Genomic DNA, 27,390 nt, shown 5'->3' with positions numbered 1-27,390 from the left:
AATTACCGCCATTGAGAGCGCGCCGGAGCCGCCTGCCCGGGCGCTGCATTATTTTTTTCGCTGCGGCTTCTACAATGCGCCGCATGGCGCCGCCACTATATACGGCCCCGTCGGCGCATACAACAATTGTGACCTTATCTGGTCCCGCGCTCGCTCGCGCTGGCGGGAGTTTCACCTCCTAAATGTCTTACTCCGTGGAGGAGGCCAAGCAAAAGTTATGTCTTCAAAATTTCTGCTTGTTTTCTAAAGAAACCACTGCACTGCATGTTTAGATAGTTTGAAAGGTAAGCTTTCTATTGGCTACAAAATGGGAGGTCCTTGAAAAATGGTAGACAGTCCCTTCAACATTTGTCATGTGTCCATTTCAGTGTTTATGGCATGCTCTAATCTTAACAATTCCTTTTGGCACAGCTGAGCTTGCTGCTTTGTTTGCTGTCAAAGGCTAGAAAAAGCTGCTGCTTGAGCAAATTTTGGTGAATGCAAGAAGTTAATTTGTTGCAAAAGAGCAGTCCACAGTTATTTACATTGTAGAAGAACAAGTTAATAGTTATCTATGTACCCATTCTCCAAAGACAAATTACGGTACATTCTTCTTTGGTGCAAAATAGAGGTGGGGCAGCCATTGTTCCTTGCATCATAGCTGAAAGTGAATTGATGTAACATGTCCAAACTTGCACATGCCTGACTGGAGAGACAGCAACGCCATATGGAAAGCACTGACAAGGCAGTTTGGCAAACTAAATTTTTTGAGAATGTGGATATTGAATAATATTGTCCACCATCGTAGTTTTATGCTCTTTCATTTTCATTGTTGGTTAGATATGTGTGTTCAGCATGAATAATGATTTAGCATTGTTGTTACTTTGTGAGCCTTTTTATAAAGGGCTGAATAACAAATGCACAATAAATAATGCTCCAGAGCAGTTGCAAGGAAAGCTTAAAGTGACATCTAGATGTAATTTTAGAGTGTGAAGCCATTTTAGCAGGTTTTTGCATGCATTGCTTAGATCTGTCAAAATTTAACAGGAGGTGAAGCAGATGATGTTTCATTCTAAGAGGTCTTTGCTTGCATGTTTAAGTTTGTCGAGCTCTGTAAGGCTATGTTGTCAGCAACGTTTTTATGGCCTGAATATTGTTTTATTACTTTTATAGGATGCTCTCAAATGTTGCAACTGACACTTATTTGCTGTTTTCTGTATTGTTTGTTCTTGTTCAGGTGTTTGGAGAGAAGTACATTCGACTGTACGGAAAATCGCAAACTCCTTTCCTGTATGCTCATGAAGAACGCCTACTTGAAAATACAAGCCAGGCAAGTGATCCGATAATAGCATCACACAAAACTGTGTGATGCTATAACACACAAAGCTGTGGCCCTGTTCAATACAGCTTTGTTGTTAGATGGTAGTTTAAGCATAATACACATAAAATTGTGCACTTTGTGGGGCACACTTATATTATCGGTGTATGTAGCAAACATAAAGCACCATTTATTGCTCTTAATTTTGATTGATTTTGTAAGAAAACAAATAATAAGACCATCAGAAGGTAACAGAAAGGAAGTACTAAACATATTGTTACTTCTGTAGGATGAAAGTAACTGATAGGCTGTTTACAACATGAAAATGCTCGTTTTCAGTGGGTGTCAGCATGAGTTTGATGGACAGGTGTTGATGGACAGGTGTGGTTCATGGCAGTGCGATGACTGTTGCATGACTGTTCTGTGTCGACAAAATTCTTACTTGAAATTGAAAAAGGTGCTTACACAGTGAAACAAATCCTACTTAAATTATAAATGCTTGACCTTCCTGAAAGATATCTTACCACACAAGAAAATTAGGGTAGTTTCCTACAGCAACATCTGCACTATCTGGGTGCGCTTTACTAGCATGCTGAAGAGAAATTGCTACCACTTGGTTCTTAAGTCACTGAACTCTCAACACATAGAGCAGCATAAATACCTGGGCTGGGATAATGTAATGATTCTGTACGTGGCCAGTGGATGCAGCTGACTACCACTTATTGGTCGCAAAGAGGAACCATGGTGGTAGGCCGCTGTCTAGGCCAATGGCTAGCTCATTCTCTGCTTGCGCTCGCAAAGCATGCCACTTCATCCTTGTCTTTGTCAGCAGTGGCACTGTAGACCATAGTATCATTGCAGGTGCTCTCGCTCCAGCATGCAGCATGATAGTAGAAAAGGAGGGGATGTATGGGGAGCTGACATAACTTGAAGAAAGTTATGTATGCAGCAGTCAGAAGTGTCAGGTGATTGTGTCAGTGTGTGGGTGATGGCAATTTAGCACAACTATACGGGGTGATCATTTATAAGTTTTATGGAATTTTTAATAATAGCCTGTGGCGGATAACATAATTCTAGTCCTTGAGCTGGATTATTCAGACAGGCAGATATTACTTGCATGAGAAATTGACACATATTGGACTAATTAACAAAAATCCACTAATTAGTTTAGAATTAATTACCTTACTGCAAATATTGCAATTTACGAGTTGTAGCCGGTGAGTTTGCAAGGCATATCTTCTTAGAATGAATTTCCAGAATGACGCCAGTTTGGACATACGTGCCATCAAACTTGCCCTAAAATGCACTGTTTTTCCACTTATTTTTCTCACAAAACGCTCTTTTATGCATTGAAGCACAAAAGTAACTGGAATGCCAATGTATTTCTTTCAACACTTTGGGGAATAGTATATTGAAACTGGTGTCATCCTGGAAAACCATTTCAAGTGGATACACCTTGCAATCTCACTGGCTCCAATTTGTTAATTGCAATGTGTGCCATAAAGTAATTAGGGAGTTAATTAGTAATTTTTGTTAATTCATTATATGTGTTTCAATTTCTCGTGCAAGTGATGTCCGCCTCTACGAATAATCCAGCTCAAGGACAAGAATTATGCTGTCTGTCACAGGTGATTTTTTAAAATTACATAAAAGAAAGTGGATATACACTAGAACCTCATTGACATGTTATGAAAAGAAAAAAAAATTTGAACAAAATGTATTAATCGCGAAAAGATACAATCAACAGTCACTAAAACATTTGGCAGACTCAACTGTAGCTGAGATCTACGCAATACAGTACTAAGCATTGCGCAAATACTTGCAGCTCAGGTACCAGCGCGCGCTGAGCTGGTGGGTGCCCGAGTGGCCCAAGACGTGCTGTGTTGTTTTTGTAACTTTGGGAAGCTTACATCTGCATTCCTAGAATTCGGTCTGGGTAAGCAGCTTCTATGAGTGGGGCATCTTGGTGAGAAGTTTTGACGTGCCCACTCGGCGTTAATTGCTCCTGACAAGACACCGACGTGCGTCGAGCTGGTGACGCCCTAGCTGCCCGTGACATGTGGTGTTATTTTCCTATTGTGTAGTGTTTTAATACTGGCGTCACACGTACACTTCTGATTGCAATCCGGGCTGATTCAGATTGATTTCTTGATCGCTATCAACAATAGTCGCTGCTACATGGTCCAATGATCTGGATCGAGTTATTGCCGTCTGCTGACTGTAGGCAACTTTCAGCACTGCATAATGGCTTGGCTACATATTCATATTTGCGAAATGTGGTTAAATTTGGAAAGTATTCCAATTTTACAGCTTACTATTGCTGATAATAACTTTTAAAAATTTTTTCTTGACGTGCCTTCACTTTTTGTTTTTATCGTTTTCAGAATACTACGCTGCAGTGTGCCGACGTCAGTCAGCCTGTGATCGCGGTTAAAAGGCCTGATAGCAATTTACGGATTGTGATTATCCAAATCACGCAAGATAACGATCGCAAATGACCGTGCAGCAACACACGATCTAGATGAAGCTCAATCTGGATCGGCCCCGATTGTGATCAGAAGTGCACGTGTGACACTGGTGTCTGACAGCGATCAGAAATAGAAACGAAATCAAGCTGGCGGGCGACGCCGGAATACCATACCGCCAGAGCGAAACATGACACTCACTTCGTGCTGCCTGCTGCAGAGAAAAGTCGAAGTGTTTGGATAATCACCTATTGAAGGCATGCAGTACGCTGCCAATGGCACTACGCCACACATGCTGTGACACAGATACGTGAAGATGTTTTTTGCAGTCGGTTTGGTGGCGATGGGTGGGAGTGGGACTTATGACAACCGGCAATTAGATTTGTTGGTACTGAAATATGAAACTGAATGTGCACTGGCGCTTTCATGTGACACAGGCGGGTGAGTACTGCAAGGAAACTGCCGTGGCTACTGTTCTTTGTCACATGCGCCTCGCGCCTTTCCTTGTGTACATGGGATCTAGTGGCCAGAAAACATATCACCTGATTGTAGTTTGGCGATGTACTGAACGTTGGTGCTGAAAGATTGTTTTTTCCACAAACTTATCAGCTGGTAAAAAATCTGTGTAACTGTATTAAGTCATTTTTTTTCCTCTTGATCAGAAACGTTGGCACCTGGAAATCATACGATATGCTATTGTACCGACGAGATTCTACAGTATACAGCTATGTACAGTGTGGACTGTATGACGGTACGACGTGAATGGGCAGAAGACCTAGTGGACTAATCTGGAGAAATGAGGTCATTCTTGGTGAGCTGTTCAATATGCAGCCATATTTTCAGTCGGGCAGCACTGACTGTTGCATTCTGGTAGGGCCTTTGGTAGTCGTATTTTTGATCAAAAGCCGGTTAGAACTGTAGGCATTGCACATGACACTGATAGTGAGTGCAAGGGATGTCTTTGTGCCCATACCAGGAGAAGGTCTGTCCACATGTCTGCTGCATCGTGCCCTGCTAGGGAGCATTTTCTGTGGCATTCATGGACACAGTTGGCAGGAACATCAACGAATACAATGCAATGATGTTACATGAATGTTCATTGTTGTGGGTTCAGTTCAGTTGATGGCATCTGAAGCACTGGCTTCCCGGGCTTTGCACTGTTGTCACTGTCCACCTTCTGCCAGGTCAAAGTTTGTATTTGTCATGTTGCTTGAAGAGTACCCGCTGTGACTGTGGAAAAGTGACAGTGTGCAGCGTCAAGTGCTGTAGATGGTGTGTCATTGTAATAGCTTGTGCATGCAGGGGTGCACACTGCTTAATTTGCCGCGTGTGGTGTACTAGAGCTGACTTGGCCACTCATGTTTTCCACAGTGTGACAGGGAGGGTCACATGCTATAGCAACAGATTGTGCTGTTCCCACTCCTGAAGTTGCCTTGGCTGGCAGGGATGGCATCATTGTAGGGATGTAGTCAGAAGCTTGAAGGGCCAAAAGGGAACTGATATGTCCTGGAGTTGAAGACGCAAAAAGTGACAGGGTAGAGAGTGGAAAGGCACGCAGCTTGCAACATCTGTGTGTGACTGTCAGATGGTCGGTCGTCACCATGTTCTCAGTGGAAAGCTTTTCATCTGGGGAGTAGGCCGTGGGGAAGGGCTTTGAGAAGCGAGCTGGAGTAGCTTGAGTGACCAAGAGGAGTGGCGGTGCATGGCTGGAGTGCCGTGGACTTAACCCTACGGGGACGCTTGACTCTCTCACGTCCCCTGAATATTGTTTTTCCCCACGTGGCTCTCGTGTCTCCTGTAATCTGGCTTCTCCATGCAGCTGTGTGCTGCCAGTAGTTGGTGTAGTTGCAAAGTAGTATGAAAGATGGTGCTAGTGGCAGCTGACAGCGTGGATACTCGGGCACAAAGGGAACGACCTACCTGCTCTTTGGCATGGGGTTGGTGGCACACGGGAACATGTCGGCACGCTTCAGGGGACCATCTCGCGAATTGCTTTGGAGCGGGGGACTAAGGATGGACAGGATGGTTTGAACCTGCAACCATTTGTATGACTGCACACACAAACAGGCATTAGTGTCCGACATGGGGCGAACATATGCACTTGATATCCAGTCGTGAAGAGTCGAACTTCCTCGATTTGTCAGCACCTATCGGCACATTCCATTTGTTGTAATTTGGCTAGTTGGCATTGGTGCATAAATGGCACAATAAATGCCCTTTTCATTGTTTACACTACTGTGTGGTCGTTCCTTTGTCCCAAGAGCATGTTTAAGACCCCACGCTACCTGGAGTGTACGATCATGTTTGCCTGGCTGCTAGCGTCCTCCATAGAACTGCCAAATCATTCTCCTGTCAGTACAACAGAGGCTAGCAAGTGGGTGTCGGGAGTTGCCACAGCAGGGAACTCTTGAAGGGAACTCGGCAGGCAGAGCAGGCATAGTGGTGGCGTGTGGCTGAAGGTTTACGCTGTAGGATGCAGTGCAAGAGGCTTGGCAGAGAGTCGGTGGAGATGTGACAGAGGACAAAGCTGTGGAACGGAAATCCCATTTGCAGGTGTGTGCCACAGTCGTCATTCTGTCAGAAGTTGCTGCTCTTAGAGCCAGGGTTTGTCTGTTGCTGAAAGTGGTGCCTTGGCTAGTGACATGGTGCGTCAGCCACATGTTTCCAGCTTGTCATATGGGCCATTCACTGGGTTCTGGCTGTTCTTTGCACAGTCTGGTGGGCATGAGTTTGACAGCGAGGTGGTGCTTGAGTTTCTGTAAGCTGACCCAGTGGAGGGAAGAAGCCTTGGAGAAACCAGCCCACTGGGTTGCTTGCGTAAAATGCCGGAGGAGGGGGGAGCACCAGCTACAAGTTACCTTCGTTGGGAGCCATGGTAGTCCATGCCTGAAGTCACCACTTGTAGGCAGTCAGTCGACGCAGCTGACCATCGTTATTGGTTTGGAAGAGGAAGCATGATGGCGTGCCAATAAGGTGACCTGGCATGCTGCTGTCCAGGCTGATGGCTAGCTCATTCTCTGCTACTTGCAAAGCGTGCCGCCTCATTCTTGTTTTCGTTGGCATCACTGTAGACCATAACGCCACTACACTTCTAATTTTTTTCCTTCTTTGTGCTTTGTCAACGGTTCAAGCAGTGCTCTTTCTGCATTGCCACCAAGGTCGGCCAGTCATGAGTTGTGGTTGATAAGAATGAAATAAAACCTAGTGAAAGGAATTCTTGCATTATACTGACTTTGTACTTCAGTGCTGTAACCTGTCCAAGAAGCTGTCAATTTTATTTGCTATTTCTGCCCAGATGGTGGAAGAGTCTAGATCCAGCTGTATCCACATGCTGTATGTTTTTCAAGGTGACACACCAATTGACTCTAGGAAAGGAACAACATGGGTGTCATGAAATTTTGAGTGAAAGGATGTTCTAGGCCTGTTCATATAAAGTGTAAACTGTGGTGTGCATGGAGAATGGTAGCGGAAGGGAAAAAACAGGAGGCTGTTATATTTGTTCAGACCAGAACTGAACACAGGTGGTATATTTTCGTCTGTCTTGAATAGAAGCAGGGACTGCTTGCACGAAGCATTTGATTCAAGCAAATTTACCCAGCAGTAAGAAGGTACTTGAGGCCCCCAAGTTAGCGCCACTCTGTGTCCAGCAGTGCATGAGGCAAGTGCGCCTCATGCACTTAATGTGACCTTGTGCTGCTCTCGCACATTTGCACGGGGACAAAACAAAACCATCCGCCTGCCGCCAGGGAGCGAGAATTGTTGTCCTGCTACCATGATGCGAGTGCGCCAACTTGCAGTTTGTCAAAATGGCTGCCGGTGCTTCTCGAGCTGTGCACATATGTCCGATTGCGCTCACCCTGCAATCTAGGATATCTTTAGGGACCATACTCATACATACGACGTGTTCGATGATGAAGAACTGCTCTGACACTGATTTCTCTTCTACTGAGACTTTTTCATGGACGAGCAGCTGTGGGACGACCTTGAGTGCGTGCGGCGTGCTTCATGGGGCCAGGACAAGAATTTCTCTTTGAGGAATTTTCGCTCGCTGGAGACAGGTTGATGGTTTCATTTTGTCTGCATGTGAATTAGCGAGCCAGCAGCACAAGTTCACGCTAAGTGCCCGGCCTGCGTTTGCCTTGGGTGCTACTAGATGCAATGCAGTGCCAACATAGCGACTTAGGGTACATTTAGAGCGCAGCTCTTCAGCGCCCGTTCCTCCATCGAGTGTCAGCGTTCCTGGTGTAACTGTGCGAATGAGCACAGCGGATCAAAGAGCGAACGCGAAGCGCAGTGTGGGTTGAAAAAAAGAGGCGAGAGAGAAGATAGTGTGAGGAGGAGGGCATGGCGAAAGCATGAGAAGGAAAGCGTAGTGCATAGCGGAATGCAGAGAAGGAGGGTGTGGTGAAAACGTGAGAAGAAAAGCGTAGTGATGATTAAGACGCTCTGGAGCAAGAACTGCTATGAGATGGTGCCAGAGTAGCACACTGTTGTTTGTTCACTGATGATTTCTTTCTTTCTTTGGTCACTACTTTTCACCAGCTAACAAATACAGTCGAACCCGGATATATCGAACCCGCATATCTTGAATTATTGGCTATATCGAACACACAGATTACCCCCTTGAATATACTATGTAGAAGTATAGGACAATTGCGTAGTATATCGAATTCCATTTTCGTCGGACATTCGATATATTGAACGCCGCGCCGCATCGCGCTCCTGGAAGGTGCGCTTTTCCCAAAGACATTCGTGTCCAGTCCTCAGGGGAAAGCATTTTTGCAGTCAGTCAGCAGGCTCCTCCTCTGCACATGCGCGACTGTCGCCTAGCGACGGAGACGCAGAGCCTTTCCCCCTTTCTTGCGCCCCACCGGCGCAAGCTCTCTTGCTCCTCCTGTACTGCTGGCGTGTGCATTGGGCAAGGCCATTGGAGCTCAACAAAGAGAGTGTGCGGCATTGAGACGTGGCGACGTTTCCAAGCCACACTTCCTGGGGAAAGGAAGATAGAGTGAGGGGTCGGCACGGTCGCTGCCAGAGAGGGCTCAAAAACGAGGCATAGTGAAGCGGCAATTGCACCCACAGCGCCTTCGACGGCATATTCCGCCGATCTTTTTCCCTGCTCTCATCTTTCTTTTCCCTTTGTCGTTCCTTCGCAGCCGCGCTGACTGCCGCTCGAACGTTGGTTCTTTATTCTATGAACAGGCTTCGCTCGGACTGCTCCATCTGCACATCGCGCATTTTCTTGTGTGTACCTGTGTTTCAACGTCCCGTGTGTAGCATGTATGATTGCGGTCATCTGGTGAGCTATGGCATCCGCGGACATAAAAAAGAGGAAGAATCTGGACTTTGCAAGAAAGTTTGAGGTCATCCGGCGTGTCGAGAACGGAGAAAAGTCCTCCGTGGCAGACGCATTCGGCATTCCGCGGTGTACTTTAGGTACATTGTTAAAAAACGAGCAGGACATCAAGCTTAAAGCAGGTGAGGAAAGTCACTCAGGAGCGTGTCGTGTGCGCCCTGCTGCTTTTGACAAAGTGGAGAAGGCACTCTATACGTGGTTTCTTGAAATCCAAGCGAAAAATATTCCCGTGGATGGCCCGATGTTAATCGAAAAGGCCAAATGGTTTGCTACGGCTCTTGGCGAAGAGAACTTTTGCGGTGGCACTGGATGGCTGCAACGGTTTAAAAACTGCCACGGCATTGTAGGAAAGGCCATTTCAGACGAAAGTGGGGCTGTCAGCAGCCAGGAGATGCAGCAGTGGCTTTCTGAGGAGTGGCCGAAGATCACTGCAAAGTTTTCGCCTGCAGAAATCTTCAATGCAGACGAAACTGGTCTCTTTTGGCAAATGTTGCCAAATAAGACACTCGCTTTTCGTGGAACCTCATGTCATGGCGGTAAAATGAGCAAAGTGCGTGTGTCGGTACTGCTTGCAGCCAACATGGATGGCTCGTGCAAGCTACGGCCATTCGTGATCGGGAAGAGCAAGTCACCGCGCTGCTTCAAGAACTGTAAACAGCTTCCCGTCCGCTACGGCTGTAATAGGAAGGCCTGGATGACACGTCAACTTTTTGTTGAATGGCTGCAGGCTTGGGACGCGGAGTTGGGCAAGTCGGGCCGCCGAGTTTGCCTTCTGGTAGACAACTGTTCGGCCCATCAAACGACTTGCAAGCTGCAGCACATCGAACTGAAGTTTCTCCCGCCGAACACCACAGCGAGACTGCAGCCCCTCGACCAGGGTATCATAAAGGCATTTAAGGTAGGCTATCGGAAGCGACTTATTCAACGGCTCCTCGTAAACCTCCACATGGGAACCGATCTCAAGATTGACCTGCTCGGCGCGATCCAGATGATTACCGGCGCTTGGGGCGACGTGAAGCAGGCCACAATAGCCAACTGTTTCGGCAAGGCAGGCCTTGAAGTGGCCGGAGATGAATGTCCGGAAGCTTTAGATGACGATGAGTGCTTGGAGGACGCGTTTCGCGACTTGTCCAATTTTCCCGGCGTCGTACCGTCTGAAGTTACTGTTGCTGACTTCATTAACACTGACAGCGAAGTTCAAGCTGTAGCCGACCTCGCTGATGACATTGTGGCCGGAATAGCTGGCGTTCAAGACGGCGATTCCAGCGACGATGAGGGCAACTGTGTTTTCGAAGAAACGCGTCCGTGCACAGCCACTGAACTGGCGTCAGCGTTCAGCCTGATTCAGCGCTGTTGCGGCGAAATGGAAGGCACTGGGCTCTCGCACCTGGACAGTCTCGAGAAGATTGAGACTAGTGTTTTCAACTTCATTTCCCAGAGGAAAAAGCACCCCAAAATTAGTGATTTTTTTTCCGTGCAATAAAGCGCTTTCATATTGTGTGCACATGCTATGTGATTCGCAGCTGTTCCAATTGGTAAGCCACAATTTTTTATGATCGCGAGTGCTTTTTTGGCCTATATCTGTATATCGAATTTTCGCTATATCGAACTATTTTTTGATCCCCGTCGAATTCCATATATCCGGGTTCGACTTATTAAACTTTATCCCTCGATGCACAATGCGGCTGCATGTATCAGAAGTTTCTCGAATGTTATCGATAGTTCTGTCCATTGGCTGTTGTCGTCAAAGCTTTTTGTAATCAGATTGTATGCGTGTTGCAAATTGTGTAGTACTTTCTGGATACCACGCGGGCACTAGCGATTACACTGGAATGTTCGATGAGTCATGTATAAAAGCCGACGTGCTTGACCTGCAGATAAGATTTTTGCCGATAGCCGACTCTGCTGCATGTCTCTCTCAAATTCTTTGCCTCAATATATTGTGAAATGAAAACACATAGAGCTGTGGCTAAATTTCGCATTAGGGAGTATCGTAATTGCCAGGGAATTTTTTTACTGCTCGGTACATTTACTTGAGGGTAGAGCACTTTGTGCAAGTGGCCCTTGAAAGGAAATATTACAGTTCTTACAAGCAAAGCATAGTGCGCTTAAAGAAACAATGTATTGCGAAGAAACAAGTTTGTAGTACGTACCTGTATAGTGACAAGTATGGTTAATGATTGCTGAATTGAATGTGGTGGCAGCTTTTATGTGGTAAAGCACTGTTTAATGGTCCTTCAGTCATTTTCAGTAAATTGCTGGTTATCACTGCCATTCTTAAAACTGCTGAAGAAATAACAAATAAGGCAGTATTATATGCCGGAAATAAGTTTCATACAGAAGCAGGAGATCCCTGCACTACAGCACTCCATATGAAAACATGTGAGAAATCACAAGTTAAAAGTGGGCACTTCGGGGGCTGAAGGGCCAGGTAAGTGCAGGATGTATCTATCCACATTAAAGCTGGAAAAGCAGTGAAGCTGCGGTTGGCCATAGTAAGGACATCCAAATGAGTGCGGGGGCAGAGTGCACGCGAAAGTGTGGCTGGCTTCGCTTAGTTCGTACCGCCCATGTTAAGATATCATCGACATGGCATAAAACCGCATCATTCGTCGCCGACTCCCAAATTCATCAAAATGAATTGTTTTCTAATTGAAATTTGCTTCTTTTGACTGCCCGATAATTGGGAGAATTCTGCGATCCCTTTCCGTGCAAGAAAAATCGCTCGGTGACTGTACTTGCATAAAAGGCTGTATTTCAATACAACGAAATTTCTATATAACGAAGCAAATTGCCTATTCTACCTACTTCGTTATATCGAGGTTTAACTGTACATGTACACTTATACATACATATTTTTAACATACAGTGAATATAAAAAAAAACATTTCTACCAACATACACGCAAGTTCACAGATCTTGGATAGACAAAAAATGACTACCATTCTACTCGGTGAAGATGGAATGGCAGTGAAAGCTGACGACAGTCAAAGCTCTCAAACGAAAAGAAAGTGCTTTCGCTGCCATTCCATCTTCACAGAGTGGAATGGTTGTAATTTTTTGCACTGCGAGTCTGGCGTCATTGCTCGTTCGAAGGTACCCGGGCTCGCAATTGTCGTTTACGTTCAGCATTGCGGGAATGTTCTTTGTCGGTGGTCGTGTTCTTTGACAGTGGCATGTTCTTTGGGTGTACGAACTATACGTGTCCGCCCCATCGATAACGCAGCTGTTTTTAGCACCGATACCTCTCCTACTTATATACTGCGATAACCTTGACGTCACGCTATTCATGGTGAGCGTTCTAATCTGTTCTGCATTTTGACATCTGCGCCGCCGCACTGCACCCGTATGGGTTTGTTAGAAATCGCCAAGTCTGTTTCTGTTGGTGGATTCCGAAAAAACTACGGAAGGTTAGTCATATACAGCTTTTGCTGTAAAAATTACTTGCATGCTAGACTGAAATTACGTGCAGTTTTTATCTTAACTCTCTGTACCGTGCCCATTGGGCATCGCTAGCCCGCTAACGATAGTTTGAAACGCCGCTTTCGATACCTTCCGCGCCGCTCACGGACACACTGTGCCATGGGACGTGAAGGAGGACAACTATATTTTTGTTTTCTAAGCAGCTCGCTTTTCCCCCACAAGGCGTTAATTTTTTAACACACTCCGAATTTTAGCGATCATCAAATTAGAAAGCAAAAATGGCCGTTCCTGGGAGCGGCGCACGCGCTTGAAAGATCGCAGACCCGATTCCGCTGCGTTTTGCAGCTGGTCTTATCGATGTACCAAGCAGCTGAGGATGCGGTCTTTTCGTTGTACTTTGACTCTGAGAGCGACGACGACGCAAGTCAGCCCAGAGCATCGGTGGCCGCAGTCCGGCACACCAAACTTGAGTGCTTGCACTTTAATTGTTGTAGTGGAATACACGTTCAATGAAAAATTTAGATTTTTTCGGATATATCTATTGGACGTCAATAGATTTTGTATATGTCATAATATTTGTTACATTTGTTTCTTGTAGCGTCCTCAATCACCTGCACGGGTGCGCACCGGGGCACCTCGGTGCGCACTTTCATCCTCGATCAACTGCACCGGTGCGCACTGACCATCCTCGATCACCGGAAGCGCACCCTATTGGAGCGGTTTTCCATTGCCCCGTCTCGCACCGAGAAAATTGGCGGTGCGCCGGGGTGCAATCCCAGCAAGCACTGCGGGACGTGCGACGCACACGCGCACTACCAACTGCAGAACCGCGGATGCTCTGGCCCGATAGCTGCGGTTGCAACGGAGTTGACTGAGTTAAGCTAGTGGAGATGTTGGCAATGAGACAGGAAGCGCTGCTAGTTGCCGCAATCGATGAACTTTCTTCAAGCTGACAGCGAGTACGACATGCTGCTCGACCTCGTCCAAAAACAATGTGGTGAAGAGCGGCCGAAAGTGGACAGGTTCGTTGAACGGGTCGTCAAGAATGGGTCGTCAAGAATGGGTCGTCAGGATTAATTATAAAATCCATTGGTGTTTGCTTGCAACCAGGTATGTCGGAGCACGCAGTTTGACAAGGTTCGAGCGTTTGCCGCAGATGCTCAGCACCTGCAAACAATAAGATGCGCACGCGCACGTTTTGCGCCCCAGGGGCAAAGTAGCGCTGCATGCAAGCACCCTGCACGGGGTGCAGTTTTGTCCTCGATGTTGACCCTCCGCAGTGCGCCACCATGGCGGTGCAAAGCGCACCATTTTGGTTTCGGGGCAACCCCCGGGCAAGGTGATCGAGGACGCTATTAGCAGATACAAGCGTGTCTTTATAAGTTTGTTCAATTTTATCCCAGAGTCTTGATTCTGGCATTTTATATCTTTTTTATGACATCTTGTTAACAATACTTTTATGCATGAAAAGTGCATTCATTCTGCTTTTTGTTTATGTATTACATGGCATCAGGCATACATCTAATGTCACATCGATTTTGCGTGCAAATTGTAGTAGAACCTCGTTCGTGTTTTACCCGCCGTGGTTGCTCAGTGGCTATGGTGTTGAGCGGCTGAGCATGAGGTCGCGGGATCGAATCCCCGCCACGGCGGCCGAATTTCGATGGGGCGAATTGCGAAGACACCCATGTACTTAGATGTAGGTGCACGCTAAAAAACCCCAGGTGGTCGAAATTTCCAGAGTCCTCCACTAAGGCGTGCCTCATAATCAGAACGTGTTTTTGGCACGTAAAACCCCATAACTGTCTGTTCATGTTTTGGTGAAAAAAAAAAAAAAACACTGGAAAACGTACTAACCGGGAAAAAGTATGATCCGAAGTGACTAAACATATTTGACCGATTGAACTACTACGCAATGCGAAGTGTCGTGCGGATCGTTGCAGCATGAGACGACGACGCGTGTCGAGTTAGTGGTGCTCCAGCGGCCACGAGACGCGTTTTGTTTTTCTATTGCGTCATGTTTTAAGAGAGCGACAGGAAACCGAAACGAAATCGAGCTGGTGGGCGACGCTGGATGCCACCGAAGAGAAACGTGTTGCCCACATCACGCCGCCTGCAGCAGGGAACAGCGGCATGTTTGAATTATTGCCTACTAGAAGCGTGCAGTGTGCTATCAATGGCGCTATGCACCACGCTGTAAAACAGATAGGCGAATATACTTATCACAAGAGGTTCGGTGGCGATAGCTGTGAATGCGGCATGCGACGACCCGTGCGGAGATATGGTGATACCGGAATAAGTAACTGTGCGCGCCGCCGTTTTCACGTGAGAGGGGCAGCTATGTGCTGTTCTCAATAGTGCGCGCCTCACGCCTTTTCTTGTTCACACTATTCGCGCTGGATGGATGGATGGATGGATGGATGGATGGATGTATGTTATGAGCGTCCCTTTTGGAACGGGGCGGTGGGTTGCGCCACCAAGCTCTTGCTATTATACTGCCTAACGTCCTACCTAAGTTAAACAATAAAAAAATATAAAATAATAAGCACTATGAACTCCCACACCCAAATTTTCTGATCCCCTATTGCTAACTGTGCTTTTGTACATCTCCGTTTTTTGTCGTTTCCCTACTTTTCGTCAACCAATCCTCCAATCGCCTCTTACTAATGCCTATTGCGGACATGTTTACTTTACCACTGCTCCTGCTGAACCCAAGGGCTTCAAGAAGGCCAGTGGTGCCTAAATTGACCGCTGCGTAGACGTCTTCACATTCTAATAAAACATGCTCCATAGTTTACCTAGCTTTACCGCAGCAAGCACATGCTTCTTGTTCCTTCTTATATCTTGTTTTATAGGTGCGTGTTCTAAGGCATCCCGATCTCGCTTCGAAAAGTAATGAGCTTCCCTTTGAGTTATCATAAATTGTTTCTTTCCTGATTTCATTTTTTCCTCTTAAGTAGTTACTCATGGCAGGTTTCTTTTCCATTGCCGCCACCTATGAGATTATTTCAGCCTCTCTGACTTTCCGCTTGACCGTCTTTGTTGCTGTGTTGCCCACCCTACAGGCCGCATACTTGCTGGTAAGCTTCCTAGTTCTTTTCCTCCACTGTGAATCAATGTTTTTCCTGTACAGATACCTGAACACTCTCCCAGCCCATTTACTTTCTTCCATATTCTTCAGTCATTCCTCATACTCAATTTTACTGTGAGCTTCCCTCACTTCAAAACTAGTCCAGTTCATATCACCCTGCTCAGCTTCATTTGTAGTCTTCTGGTGAGCGCCCAATGCGAGGCGACCCATTGGCCTTTGGCTTCGATCGAGTCCTGATTGTACCCCTGATTTAAAGCAAACAACCGCATTTCCAAAAGTAAGTCCTGGAACCATTACACCTTTCCACATACCTCGGAGGACCTCGTACCTATTGTATCCCCATAGCGCTCTGTGCTTCTTTATGGCTGCATTTCTCTTCCCCTTCACTGTTATTGTTTTTTTCCTGTGTTCCCATATATCCATTGTCCTCGCTTATCCATATACCAAACTATTTATATTCTGTTACCCGAGGTATTTCCTGGCCCTGTATCTCCACTGTCTGTTCACTGTTTTCGTTGAATACCATAACACCTGATTTTCTAACACTAAATTTCAAACCTAAATTGTTGCCTTCCTGTCCACAGATATTAGCCAGACGTTAATTGCAAATCACTTTGCTTGTTAGCTAGCAACATAATGTCGTCCGAAACCTGGGAGCTGCTGCTCTACTACTGTACCCGCCTGTTTGTATGAGAGATTAAACCCGCGCTTTCCATTACCAGATTACCATTGAATTTCCATTTCCATTACCATTCACTTTCCAGATTAGCGCTTTCCAGATATGCTAGCGCCGGGGCGCGGATTTTTTCGGAACCCGGCAGGGGATGATGGATTTCCCGCTCATGCGGTTTCTGCAGCTGTGTTGGCGTTTTGGTACTCTTCGATATGAAAAAAAAAAACAGTCGACGAGCGAAGAGCAACCGCATGTGCAGTGTGCCACAATGCACAAATCATGCATTATTGGGAAAAGTAAGCTTGCACCACTTTTCAAAATACAAAAAATAAATTAAAAAAAACAGAGGAAGATGTGGGCGATCAAGCTCCGCATCGGGAAGCAAGTGAGCGAAGAAATAGTCCTATGTAGCGAGAATTTCAACAAAGACTTCTTTTGGGGCCACCTTGGTGAGTGTAATTGACTGTTGCTCAATGATCTCATTTTATTTTTGTGGCAAGCTCTTACGAAAATGGCTGAAGAGAAACGCTGTGCCTTTGCAAAATATCCTGCTGCGGTCCCATGAAGCAAGACTGAGACCTAGCGTTGGCTGAAAAACGCTCTCTACAGATTCCCAAAGTAGATTTAAGTACACAAGTGTCACCGTTTATTAAGTTTTCTGCCTGCACTCGCGCTGTTTCGGCAAATACTCTGTGACGGTGCCTGACGCTGCGTCGCGAGCATTGCAAACTAGAGAACCTATTCCGCAGCTGTTCTTAGTCATTTCGTGTGAGAACGAAACAGGCGGTCTATGCACAAGGTGCTCGCTGATTTTTTTTGCCGTAGTGAAAGGTGTGTACCGATCGGGGGTCGAGCGCACGCATTTCTGATTTTGTATTTTTGTTTGGTCTTAAAGCATCTCTTCTATAACAATGTTGCAAGAAACAAGGGCCATGACTATGTACCTGAAGCGGTCATTCATGAAGACTGCATATGCGAGCTTCCCTGCAGCACGTGAAAGCGCTAATCCTGCTGGAAATGGGGCGTGCTGGCACACGTCATCATGTCGCTCATATATTGTAAATCGGCACTACTGAAATGTTTATGTATTATTACGTATTAGCATTCCGTATCTAAGCCGGTGCGTCCTCGTTGTGAATGCACACGTTTACTTTATGCAGTGGCATAAAGCGCATACTGCGCTTTGTTTTCATCTGAGCGCTACCGATTAACTGCTTGGTGTCAATTCTTGTACATTGCGTATAGATTACAAAATGTAAGGATAAATAGTGACCTTTACGGTGCTGGTTACACTGCAGACTTGAACTTCTATAGTATGCGGCTGGCCTCTCACGGCGCTTGTCTGCAGTCAGAGTGACTCGACCTGGACAGCCGTGCTTGTCTCGTATTTCACACCATATTATATGGCCAGCGTTAAACGTAGCCTCTCCCTCTACAACACATCTCTGCGTTTCGTTAGCAATGTCAAGGATCGCGCTTAGATATACCAGAGGCCCGTAAGCTGCCTGCTTCTGGAGATGCGCACGCTTTCGTATCGCCTCCATCACCTCTATCCCTGCATATTGAAACGTTCTCCGCGCCGCCTATAGGCGCTGGAACGTATAGCAGGGTACGGCTATAGAGGCTAGAAAGGTTAGAAAGGCTAGAAACTTCTAGCCTCTATGGTACGGCGGCGCGTTTTGGTTATCGCCTATTAAAAGCGTGCGCTACACTTCCGACAGCACCACGCACTGTTAAACAGATAGGCGAAGATGCTTATCGTAATAGGATTGGCGGCGATAGCTGTGAATGCCGCGTGCGACGACCCCACAGTAGATTTGCTGGTACCGAAATGAGAAGCTGAATGGGCGCCGGCATTTTGACGTGAGAAGGGCGGGCGAGTAATGCAGTGAAGCTGCCGCGGCGGGCAGCTATACACGGTGTCCCAGCTAATTTTAGCCGGAGCTTAAGAAGATGCAAATGCCACGTAGTTGAACAGAATGAAAGTAACGTTGTTTGCCGCCGCTTGGAGGTATACTGTTTTTCATTTTGCCTAATTATATCATTAGTCTTAATTAATTAATCAACTTCTCAAATATAATTAGATGAAAAGTAAATGAAAAAAAATTGTAGAGCGACATTAAAAACTCCCAATACAGCTTTCTGTTCCTCAATATGTGCTGCATAAGAGTTTTTCATATAGTGAAAGGAGCCCGCAAATGCATGCAAAGTGCCTCGAGCGGCTAGTCGTGCAGCAATATTGCGTGCATTTGCGGGCTTTCACGCTCGGAGGAGGAGGAGGAATAAACTTTATTAGTAGAAATGAGCCGACGGTAAAATCGTCCGAGGTGGGCGGCGTCCCTAGTCCAGGATGCCGTGGGCCTGAGCCGATAGCTTGGCCCTGCTCACCAGGCGATGCTGGTCTTCACGGCTCGATCTTGTCAGCTGGGCCTCCCACTGCTCGACGGTTGGTCCGGTGATGGGCGGTGTCGATGAGTTTTGTTGACATTCCCATACCATGTGGTGGAGGGTATTGGGCGTCGAGCAGGAGGCTCATTTGTGAGTATAGCTCGTAGGAGACATGGCGTGTAGCAGGGTGCCGTGCGGGAATGTGCCGGTCTGTAGTTTTCGGAAGATCACCGCATCTTCTCTTGTCAGCTTGGGATGCGGGGGTGGATAGATCCTCCTACCCAGTCTGTAGTGGCTCAGGATATCAGCGTATCTTTTCGGGACGCTATCTTGTTGGTCTACCAGTGCTCGTGAACCTGGCGGGATAGCCCGGAGAATGATTTTGGGCAGTGGCATTAGCCGCTACATTACCCGCCAGGGACTCGTGTCCCGGGGCCCAGACAATGTACAGTTCTGGAAAATTGTCTCGTTTTTCGAGGATGCTCAGGGCTTGTTTGGAAATGCGGCCCTTTTGGTAATTTCTGCATGCTGTTTGTGAGTTGGTGATGATTGTGATTTGATCTTCCTCTCGCTGGCCCGTAGTGGCCGCCAGGGCTATCGCCGTTTCTTCCGCGCAGTCGATGTCTGGAGTGCTCACCGAAGCCGCTGCTACCTCTTGTCCTTGGCCGTTGATCACGCTGATAGCGTGGGCCGCTCTGTTCTTGTACTTTGCCGCGTCGGTGTATCGGACTTCTCCTTGTTTTGGTCCTTCGTAGGCCTTACGTAGAGCTTTCATTCTCGCTCGCCTCCTTTCTCTGTGGTATTCAGGGTGCATGTTTCTCGGGATGCTGGCCACCGTGATCTTCTCCCTCAGGGGGAGAGGAACCCGCTGTTTTGTGGACTCATATTGGACTGGGTAGCCCAGTCTTATTAGCGTGTCCCTCCCCTTGCTGGTGAGCTTGAGTCGCTCGATCTGGCTCGTCTTGTGGGCCTCTGCTAGTTCCTCCCAAGTATTGTGGATGCCCAGGCTGAGTAGCTTCCCCGTTGACGTCATCGGTGGAAGCCCCAGTGCCAGCTTGTAGGTCTTTCGTATTAGGGTGTTCAATTTGTCTCTCTTGCTGTTCTTGAGACCCAGGTACGGGGTGCCGTAAGTGACTCTGCTGATTATCAGGGCTTGTATTAATCTGATTGTGTCCAGCTCTTTCGGGCCGTGCTTTTTGTTTGTCACTCTTCGCACTAAGTGTGCGACTTGGGTAACTGTCGCTTGCAGTTTTTTAATGGAGGTGAGACCGGCACCGTCCTTCTGGAAAGTGAGGCCCAGAATACTGAGTGGGTCCACCTTGGGTATGTTGACTCCATGTAGTGTCAACATTGGGTCAGGTGTCTCCTGCAGAGGCCGCCCTCTTGTCCTCTTTTTGAGGATCGGGAGCTCTGACTTTTCCGGCGCGCATGAAAGACCACAGCGGTGTAGATAATGCTTGGTCTTGTCGATGGCTTCCTGCAGGGCGTCTTGTTGTTCGCCCACCGATCCCGTGCACGTCCACATGGTCAGCTTGTCTGCATACATTGCGTAACGGATACCCCTGATGTTCTCCAAGAGGTTCGGCAATCTCCTCATCGCTATATTGAACAGCAACCGGGAGATCACCGACCCCTGAGGGGTTCCTTTCTGTGGTATTTGGAACTTCTCAGTCCTGAGGTTCCCCAGGCCTATGGTTGCCGTTCTACCCGTCAGGAAGTCCCGGATGTAGTTGTATGTCTGCCGTCCGCAGTTGGTATGTTGTAGGCTGTTTAGCACTGCTTCGTGTGAGATGTTGTCAAAGGCTCCCTTCACGTCGAGTGCCAGGATGGCACTCTTGTGGCATGTGCTGAGGCCGTCGATGACTTCTTCTTTAAGCTGAAGTAGAATGTCCTGGGTGGAGAGGTTAGGCTGGAAACCAAACATAGTGTTCGGCAGGTGCCCACCTTCTTCCAGGTAGGGCGAGAGACGATTGTGGACCATGTACTCGAAGAGTTTTCCCGCGCATGACGTGAGAAATCGGACGCAGGATCTGTAGGTTGATGGGCTTGCCGGGTTTCGGGATCATCGTTACATCCGCGTGCTTCCAGGAAGCCGGTATACTGCCGGTCTTCCAGCTTTCATTTATATACTTTAGTAAACTCTCCGTCACCCCGTCGTCCAGGTTACGGAGGGTCTTGTTGTTAATTTTATCCCTGCCGGGCATCGTGTTTCTTGTGAGATTTCTTAAGGCTGCCACAATCTCCGACTTGGTGAAAGGTTGGTCTAAATCTGGATTGGGTTCCCCCTCGTACTCCGGGTGAATGACTGGCTGTGTCTTCCGTTGTTGCTCGTCTCCGATGTATTTCCCAGTGATGGCTTCGAGCACTTCTTCTTCGGTTCCCTGGAAGTTGTGTATAAGTCTTTGTATGTGTTGCCCCGTGACATTTTTGATTCCGCCTTTGCCAGAAGGGTCTTTAGAATGGCCCAGGTCTTTCGGTTGCTGAGGATTCCCTGTAACTGGTCGCACACTTGATTCCAGTTCTGATGTCCGAGTTTTTCAGCATACTCCTCCGCCTGCCGCGAGACTGCGGCAATGTGGATCTTGAGTTTGTGGTTTCTCTTCTGCTTCTTCCATCTCTTCAAAAGTCCTCGCCTGGCCTCCCAGAGGTGAAGTAGGTGTGGGTCGACTTCGAGATTGTCCGCAGTGAGTTGGATGGTCTTTGTGTACTTGGTAACCAAGTCCATCACGTTCTTGGTCCACTCCTCGATGTCCTCTAGGCTTCTGGGGTGTTCATCTTCCTGGAAAGCAGGTCAGTCCATAATTTTGGCCTGACCTAATCTCACGGGGGTTTTGTGGTGCATGATTTCGGTCTGGATGATATGATGGTCGCTGCCCAGAGTCTCGTCCAGTCTCTAACACTCGACTTGCCTTAAGCCAGTGGAGAAGGTCAGGTCTGGGCTGGTGTCTCTGGAGACACTGTTGCTGACTTTAGTTGGTATGAGACGATCGGTCCACAACGTCAGCTGGTGGTGTTGTGCCGCATTGTGCACGTCCATACCCTTCTTGTTGGTTGATTGGTAGCCCCAAGCCACGTGTAGAGCGTTAAAGTCACCCACCACAAGAAGTTTTTGACCGTTGGTGACTTTCTTCACTTCTCTCAGGAACTTGTCCAAGTCCTTTAGTGTGTCGCGCGGAGGACTGTATACATTCAGGATGTAGAAACTCTGCAGGGTTTTCTTGGGAGGGACCAGCTCAACCAGAGTGTGTTCGATTCTGTGGTTGATTTGGTGCTGCTGCGTCGTGTAATGCTTCTTGATGAGGACGGCGGTCCGGGTCCTTCCTTGGGCAATGTGCGTTTTGTAGCCGCGCATCGTAATATTATTTGTTTCTGTTTCCTGTAACGCGATGACGTCAGGTTGGTGTAGGGTGCATAGGTGAAGTAAATTTTGCTGTTTCCGTTTTATTCCTCTGCAGTTCCACTGCCAAATTTTGAGGGTTTCGGTCGCTTTTTTCTTCTTTGCTATCTTGTTCTCCATCTTGGCTTTTATGTAGCACTTATTGAGCCACAGAAAGCTGTATAGAGAGTTTTTCATGTAGCTCTACAATTTTCTCATTTACACTCTTCATATAATTATTACTATTATATTTGAGAAGTTGATTAAGTCTAATTATCTAATTAAGCAGAATGAAAAAATAGCTTATCTCCAAGCGATGGCAAACAATACTTTTGTTCTGTCCAGCTGCGTGGCATTTGCATACTTTTTTTTAACTATGGCTGAAGTTAGCTAGGACACCCTGTATATTGTTCACGATTGCGCACACCTCGTGCATGTTCTTGTTTACACGGGATCTAGTGGCCAGAAAACGTATCATACGATCACAGTTTGGCGACATACTGAACGTTGTTGCCGAAAAATTGTGCTTTCCGGAAACATATGAACCGGTAAAAATGAGCGCAACTCTAGTGGGTCATTTTTTGTGTTCGCGATTGCGAACGTTGGCGCCGGGAAAACGTACGTAACAGAAACATATCAATGAGGTTTTTACTGTATTTCACGTAAGGAAAATAAACTAATACTTGCTTCACCTTTAAGTAGATGAAGCGTCGGATTTTTTGTTTTTAGTAGTTTGTCACAGTACACTTTCCATGCAAATAATTACAAGCAGTCAATGAAAAATGCAACGGAGGCATCATTTCTGTAACAAGCTGAATATTTGTGTGTAAAGTTATGAGAAAAAAAAAAGCACTGGGTTTATTTATTTCTTCCTCCTTTCTGTCAAGATTAAAGCACTTTGCATGTTTGAACATTGGCTCTTTAATGGGGTCCTGAACCACTCCTTGGGCTTGGTGAAAAAGCACTTTCCGTGGATAGCATACACTGCTGTATATATCTCAGCCAAATTTTGCAGTCGTGCGCAGCGTGTGGCGCTGACAAGCAGAGCGTGAAGTTGGCTTTTTCTAGAACACTTCTTTTCAAACAAGGCCTTCTCCTCACCCATTTCGGAGCTGCCGGTGGCTTGCATATGTCGTCATATGCAGTATTCTCATAGATAGCTGCTATTGGCTGGTAGCTGACATCAATAAAGAAGGGTGTTCAGATCACTGCGCTTCTCCCTACTGTTACTGTGTATATTTAGTCATGCAGTTTAATAAACAGGCTGAAATAAGCAAAAGTCTGCTTTTGAATTTCGATAATAATTGCATACTTCTGGAAGAAGCAGACTATCTTCTCCTCATGCTGAACTGTAGCCACTCACGTAGTAATTAAACTTGGGCTCCACTGCTTATCGATGTCATAGCCATTGGGTTTCGATAATTTCGATTAGTTTTCAATACTCTACTAGCCATGAAGCCTGTAAAACTTAAGGCCAGGCCACACATACGGTTGCCAGTGCGCACTCACACCTGGCTGCTCCTGGCTGGACACCTTGGCAGACATCGTTTTGTAGTGAGCTATTGACGGCGCTTTAGTTGCTCAATTTGGATCTGACTACTGCCCGGCGGTCTAGGTGATGCAGGACAAAGCCGGTCTGTGTCATGTAGCATGGCCATACTAAAGCACATGAGCGCGATTGTGCACGCCAGAACTGTCATGCACATTGAAAATGCTGTGCACATGCATTATTGTTCCATGTAGCTGCACTTGCTGCGTAGTGTAGATATTGTGGCCGTCCAGGGTACCATGACAATTCTGCTTGCTGAGCTTACTGTGGCTCACTGAGGACCACTATGCTTGGTGTTTGGCGCATTGTAGGCATCAAAATTGCAAATACTGGCATCTACGTGAACATCCAAAATCGAGTTTGAACTGTGTGCCACAGTGACGTTCAGCAGGCAGAGTGTTGTCAGCATGCCCTGCTATGCCATAGCCTTTGCAGTGTAAGGCATTGAAGAAGGAGCGGGAGAACCGTAAGAAGGCTCCAGGTGATCTTTGAGTGCCAAAAACTCCACTTCTGTTCAACACATTGAGGTACCTTTTGCTGCAGAGTATTTCTGAAATAGTCTATTTTAACTTCAAATGCATTTCTTGACTTCGATAAGTGTTTCAGGGCCCCTTTAAAGGGACAGTAAAGGCAAATATTAAGTCATTGTCAACGAAACTACTGAAACGAAATATTAAGTCAACGAAACTACCGAAACTGGAAGGAAGGGGCAGTGCAGAGTCGAGCGAAAACGAAACCTTTTGACTGCCTGTGTAGTTGTCAAGGGTAACATCAATTAGTTGTTTTTTCTAAACATCGAATAGAACTGGACGAGTAGGATTTTCTTGTTTTATAAAACAATGGAATTAGCTTTTTACAACGCGAAGTTGAGTACTAGCAACAGAAATAAAATGAGGAGTGCCTTCGTCATCGGGCTAGTACTTGAATGTCCCTGATGAGTTGCAAATCATGTCCTGCATTTACCTCAATTTTTTTATTACTAAAACATTGTTTGCAGTAATATTGCCTTATGTGTCCTCGAGCCTTGATCTATCACTTTAGCTTGACTTAATATTTGCCTTTAGTGTCCCTTTAAAGGCAGTAGTTTTGATTCAAAGTGCTTGTATATTCCTTTATAGATGACTTATTTTAGTGCTGAACATTGGAATGTTATAACCGAACATATCGACAAAGCAGTTAAAGATCCTTGTAATTTGTGCCTTTGATTGCACCATTTTAAATTCTGACGTAATCTTTATTAGCACTAAATTGTAAAGTGCCATGTATACTCCATTAATGTTTGGTTTCCATACAGGTGGACGTCGAGGATCCAGACACTGAGAAGTTCCCATTGTTTGAAAAAGCACAATACACTGAATGTGTGCTGAGACCTGGTGAAATGCTATTCATTCCGCCAAAATGTTGGCACTTTGTACGCTCTCTTTCGCCAAGCCTTTCCATAAGCTACTGGTGGGAATAATGAACTGTATCAGTATTTGTTAACTCTGCAAGTGCTTCATTGAATGCCATTGTTTAAAAATAAAGTTGTGTGTATAATAATGGTGTGCACTGGCATGAAAACAGCAGCAGCATGACGAGACAGCAATACAAGAAGTTTATGAGGAATATACTAGTGTTTGCTCATGGTGTTGAGTAGTGAGAATCATTGTGGTGGCATCGATTTTAAATGCAACTAACTTAGCAGTTAATGGGAGCTGCCATGGCATCCCAGTGGCTATGACATTGTGGTTCTGAGAACGAGTTCACAGGTTTTATTTCTGGCCATGGTGGCTGCAGTTCGATGGAAGTGCATGCGAAAACTCTCCTGTACAGATTTCAGTGTACATGAATAACACTAAGTGTTCAAAAGTAGTGCAATTCACATTGGCAAAAACACATGGCTTGCTTTGGGGCATCTCATTGCACGGTTTTGATGTGTTTATTTTTTCAGGTGGCAGGTGGTATGGTGTAGGAAGTTCAGATATTAATTTAAAAACATTTATTCTTGCATGATGGCAGAAAAAAAAAGCTACTACAACATTAACAAAATTGTGTGCTTTACAATGGCAAACAGGCATCTGGTTGAAGCAGGTGCTCTACCACATGACCAAACTTTTACACAGTCACTCATATGAGTTCAGTATGTGTTGTTACGACGTGGTGCCAAATATCATAAGACTTGATCAGTTATGACGATACCTACAACCTCAAGAAAAGTTAAGTTGCATTAACTCTCTCTGGTTGCATTGAACTTGGGACACGCACTTGCATATACCTCAAAGCCTGTAAATCTATGCATTCACTGGGGTGAGGACAAGTGCTCAATACTAGAACCCTAAATGCTTATCAAATTTTTTTTCACCTTCAGTTGCTTATAGCTTGGCTATTCAGGAAATATTCAGTAACCGAGTAAGGCCACTTTGCAACTAATGCCCATTAGATGCGGTGTGTTCATCAGCAGATCTACGTATCAGATGTCGCACTAGTAATATGTTCAGATTCAGAAAGACAAGCCTAGAAGCATTGAGGAAAAACATTTTTTCTTTCTGTGTGCCCAAGAGACTTGTGCATTGAAAATAATTTTCTGCGGGCTGTATGGTATGACTACTGCAGAATTTCCTCCTCGGAATTCCATGTGTTCCATGTAAGAGCACTTGAATAAATTTACCGCAGAGCCGTCTTTTTGTACACTAGAGAGAACCCACATCAGGCACGTATCCAGGATTTTCTTTCGGGGGATGCTTAACCCCCAAGTTAACTTTTCTATGCAAATGAGGGGCATAGTATACACGTTAATAATTCCTGCCCCTCGCTCTAAAGGCGCATAAACCCACAAAACAGAAATGAAATAAGGTGTCTCTCACAAGTATGCCTGTGATGTACACCTCTGCTTTACTTGGCAAACCAGGAAGCACATCAAATAGACTCTCGCAGGAAAGAAACGCAGGAATGACAGCCAAGAACAAGTAAACAAGCGAAAGCGTAAAGTGAAGATTTCTAGTAGTGTTTTTCTAATGAGCTCTGGAGGAATGATAGCAAAAGATATGTTTGCTGAACAATCGCAGTTCTTTTGGGTCCCTCGTTTACTGCTCTACCAAGTCAGGGTGTCTACCAACCGGGAAAACCGGGAATTCTCACGGATTTTGAGTAGTCTGGGGGGAAAAACTCAGGGAAAACTCAGGGAATTTGTGCCTCTATCAGGGAAAATTAGCTGTAATTTTATTGAAAGGGTCGAAAGTCGCGGTAATGCTGGCCCGAGTAACAGAGAGGAATCGTAACGAATCGTCTTGTGACGCCGTGTCGTCGGCTGGAGTACTTGCCAGTATACAGTCAACGACCGACTTTCAGGACGCCAGATAATTCGGACGGCTTCGCGGCACCACTACATACCCCTTAGGGTCAATGTATAAGAACGTCTGAAATTTCGGACGCAAGAACCCTTGGCCATCCGATTTTCCGGACGTTTTGCCGTAACCGCAGGTCCGAAACGGCATTAATCAAAGCCACCATTGCTGCCATTTTGATTACCTCGCCGCCTCGAATCGGCGTTCTAGCACGCAGATCCGCTGGCACCCGTAGCCATCACTGCGGCAACGCTAGGCCTAGCTGCTTCGACGTTCGCTATGAAACTTCTTGCTGTTGGGTACGTGCCGTGTTTTTTATTGAAAGAATTCGCTGCTGTCATTAATGGCACGGACTCCGCATTTGTGGTCCTCGCGATTGGCTTAGAAGCTTGCAAAGCACGGTGCATTGCATAATGCCGGTTCCCGAGAGTCAGCTTCGCCTCTGTACA

General features: G+C 46.3%; 1 protein-coding gene across 5 annotated transcripts in view; it reads left to right on the top strand.

Annotated features, from left to right (window-relative positions):
* LOC142582953 (lysine-specific demethylase 8-like) overlaps positions 1–25,176 on the top strand; it is a 110,245-nt gene extending 85,069 nt beyond the window's left edge. For 2 of the 5 annotated variants that reach the window (XM_075693126.1, XM_075693116.1), the window contains 2 exons: positions 1,217–1,309; positions 24,913–25,174. In XM_075693126.1, coding sequence (XP_075549241.1) covers positions 1,217–1,309; positions 24,913–25,077 — 258 coding nt within the window. In that variant the 3' untranslated portion in view covers positions 25,078–25,174. Of the gene's footprint in view, positions 1–1,216; positions 1,310–3,681; positions 6,977–24,912 lie in introns of those variants that run through there. The other 3 variants (XM_075693153.1, XM_075693142.1, XM_075693134.1) reach the window with 3 other exon arrangements.
* The last annotated feature ends 2,214 nt before the right edge of the window (positions 25,177–27,390 follow it).

The sequence above is a fragment of the Dermacentor variabilis genome, chromosome 1 (assembly GCF_050947875.1).
Source record: "Dermacentor variabilis isolate Ectoservices chromosome 1, ASM5094787v1, whole genome shotgun sequence".
NCBI classification, from domain to species: Eukaryota; Metazoa; Arthropoda; class Arachnida; order Ixodida; family Ixodidae; genus Dermacentor; species Dermacentor variabilis.
Note: the sequence above shows the minus strand (reverse complement) of the source record. Positions and strands in the feature narration are given on the sequence as shown.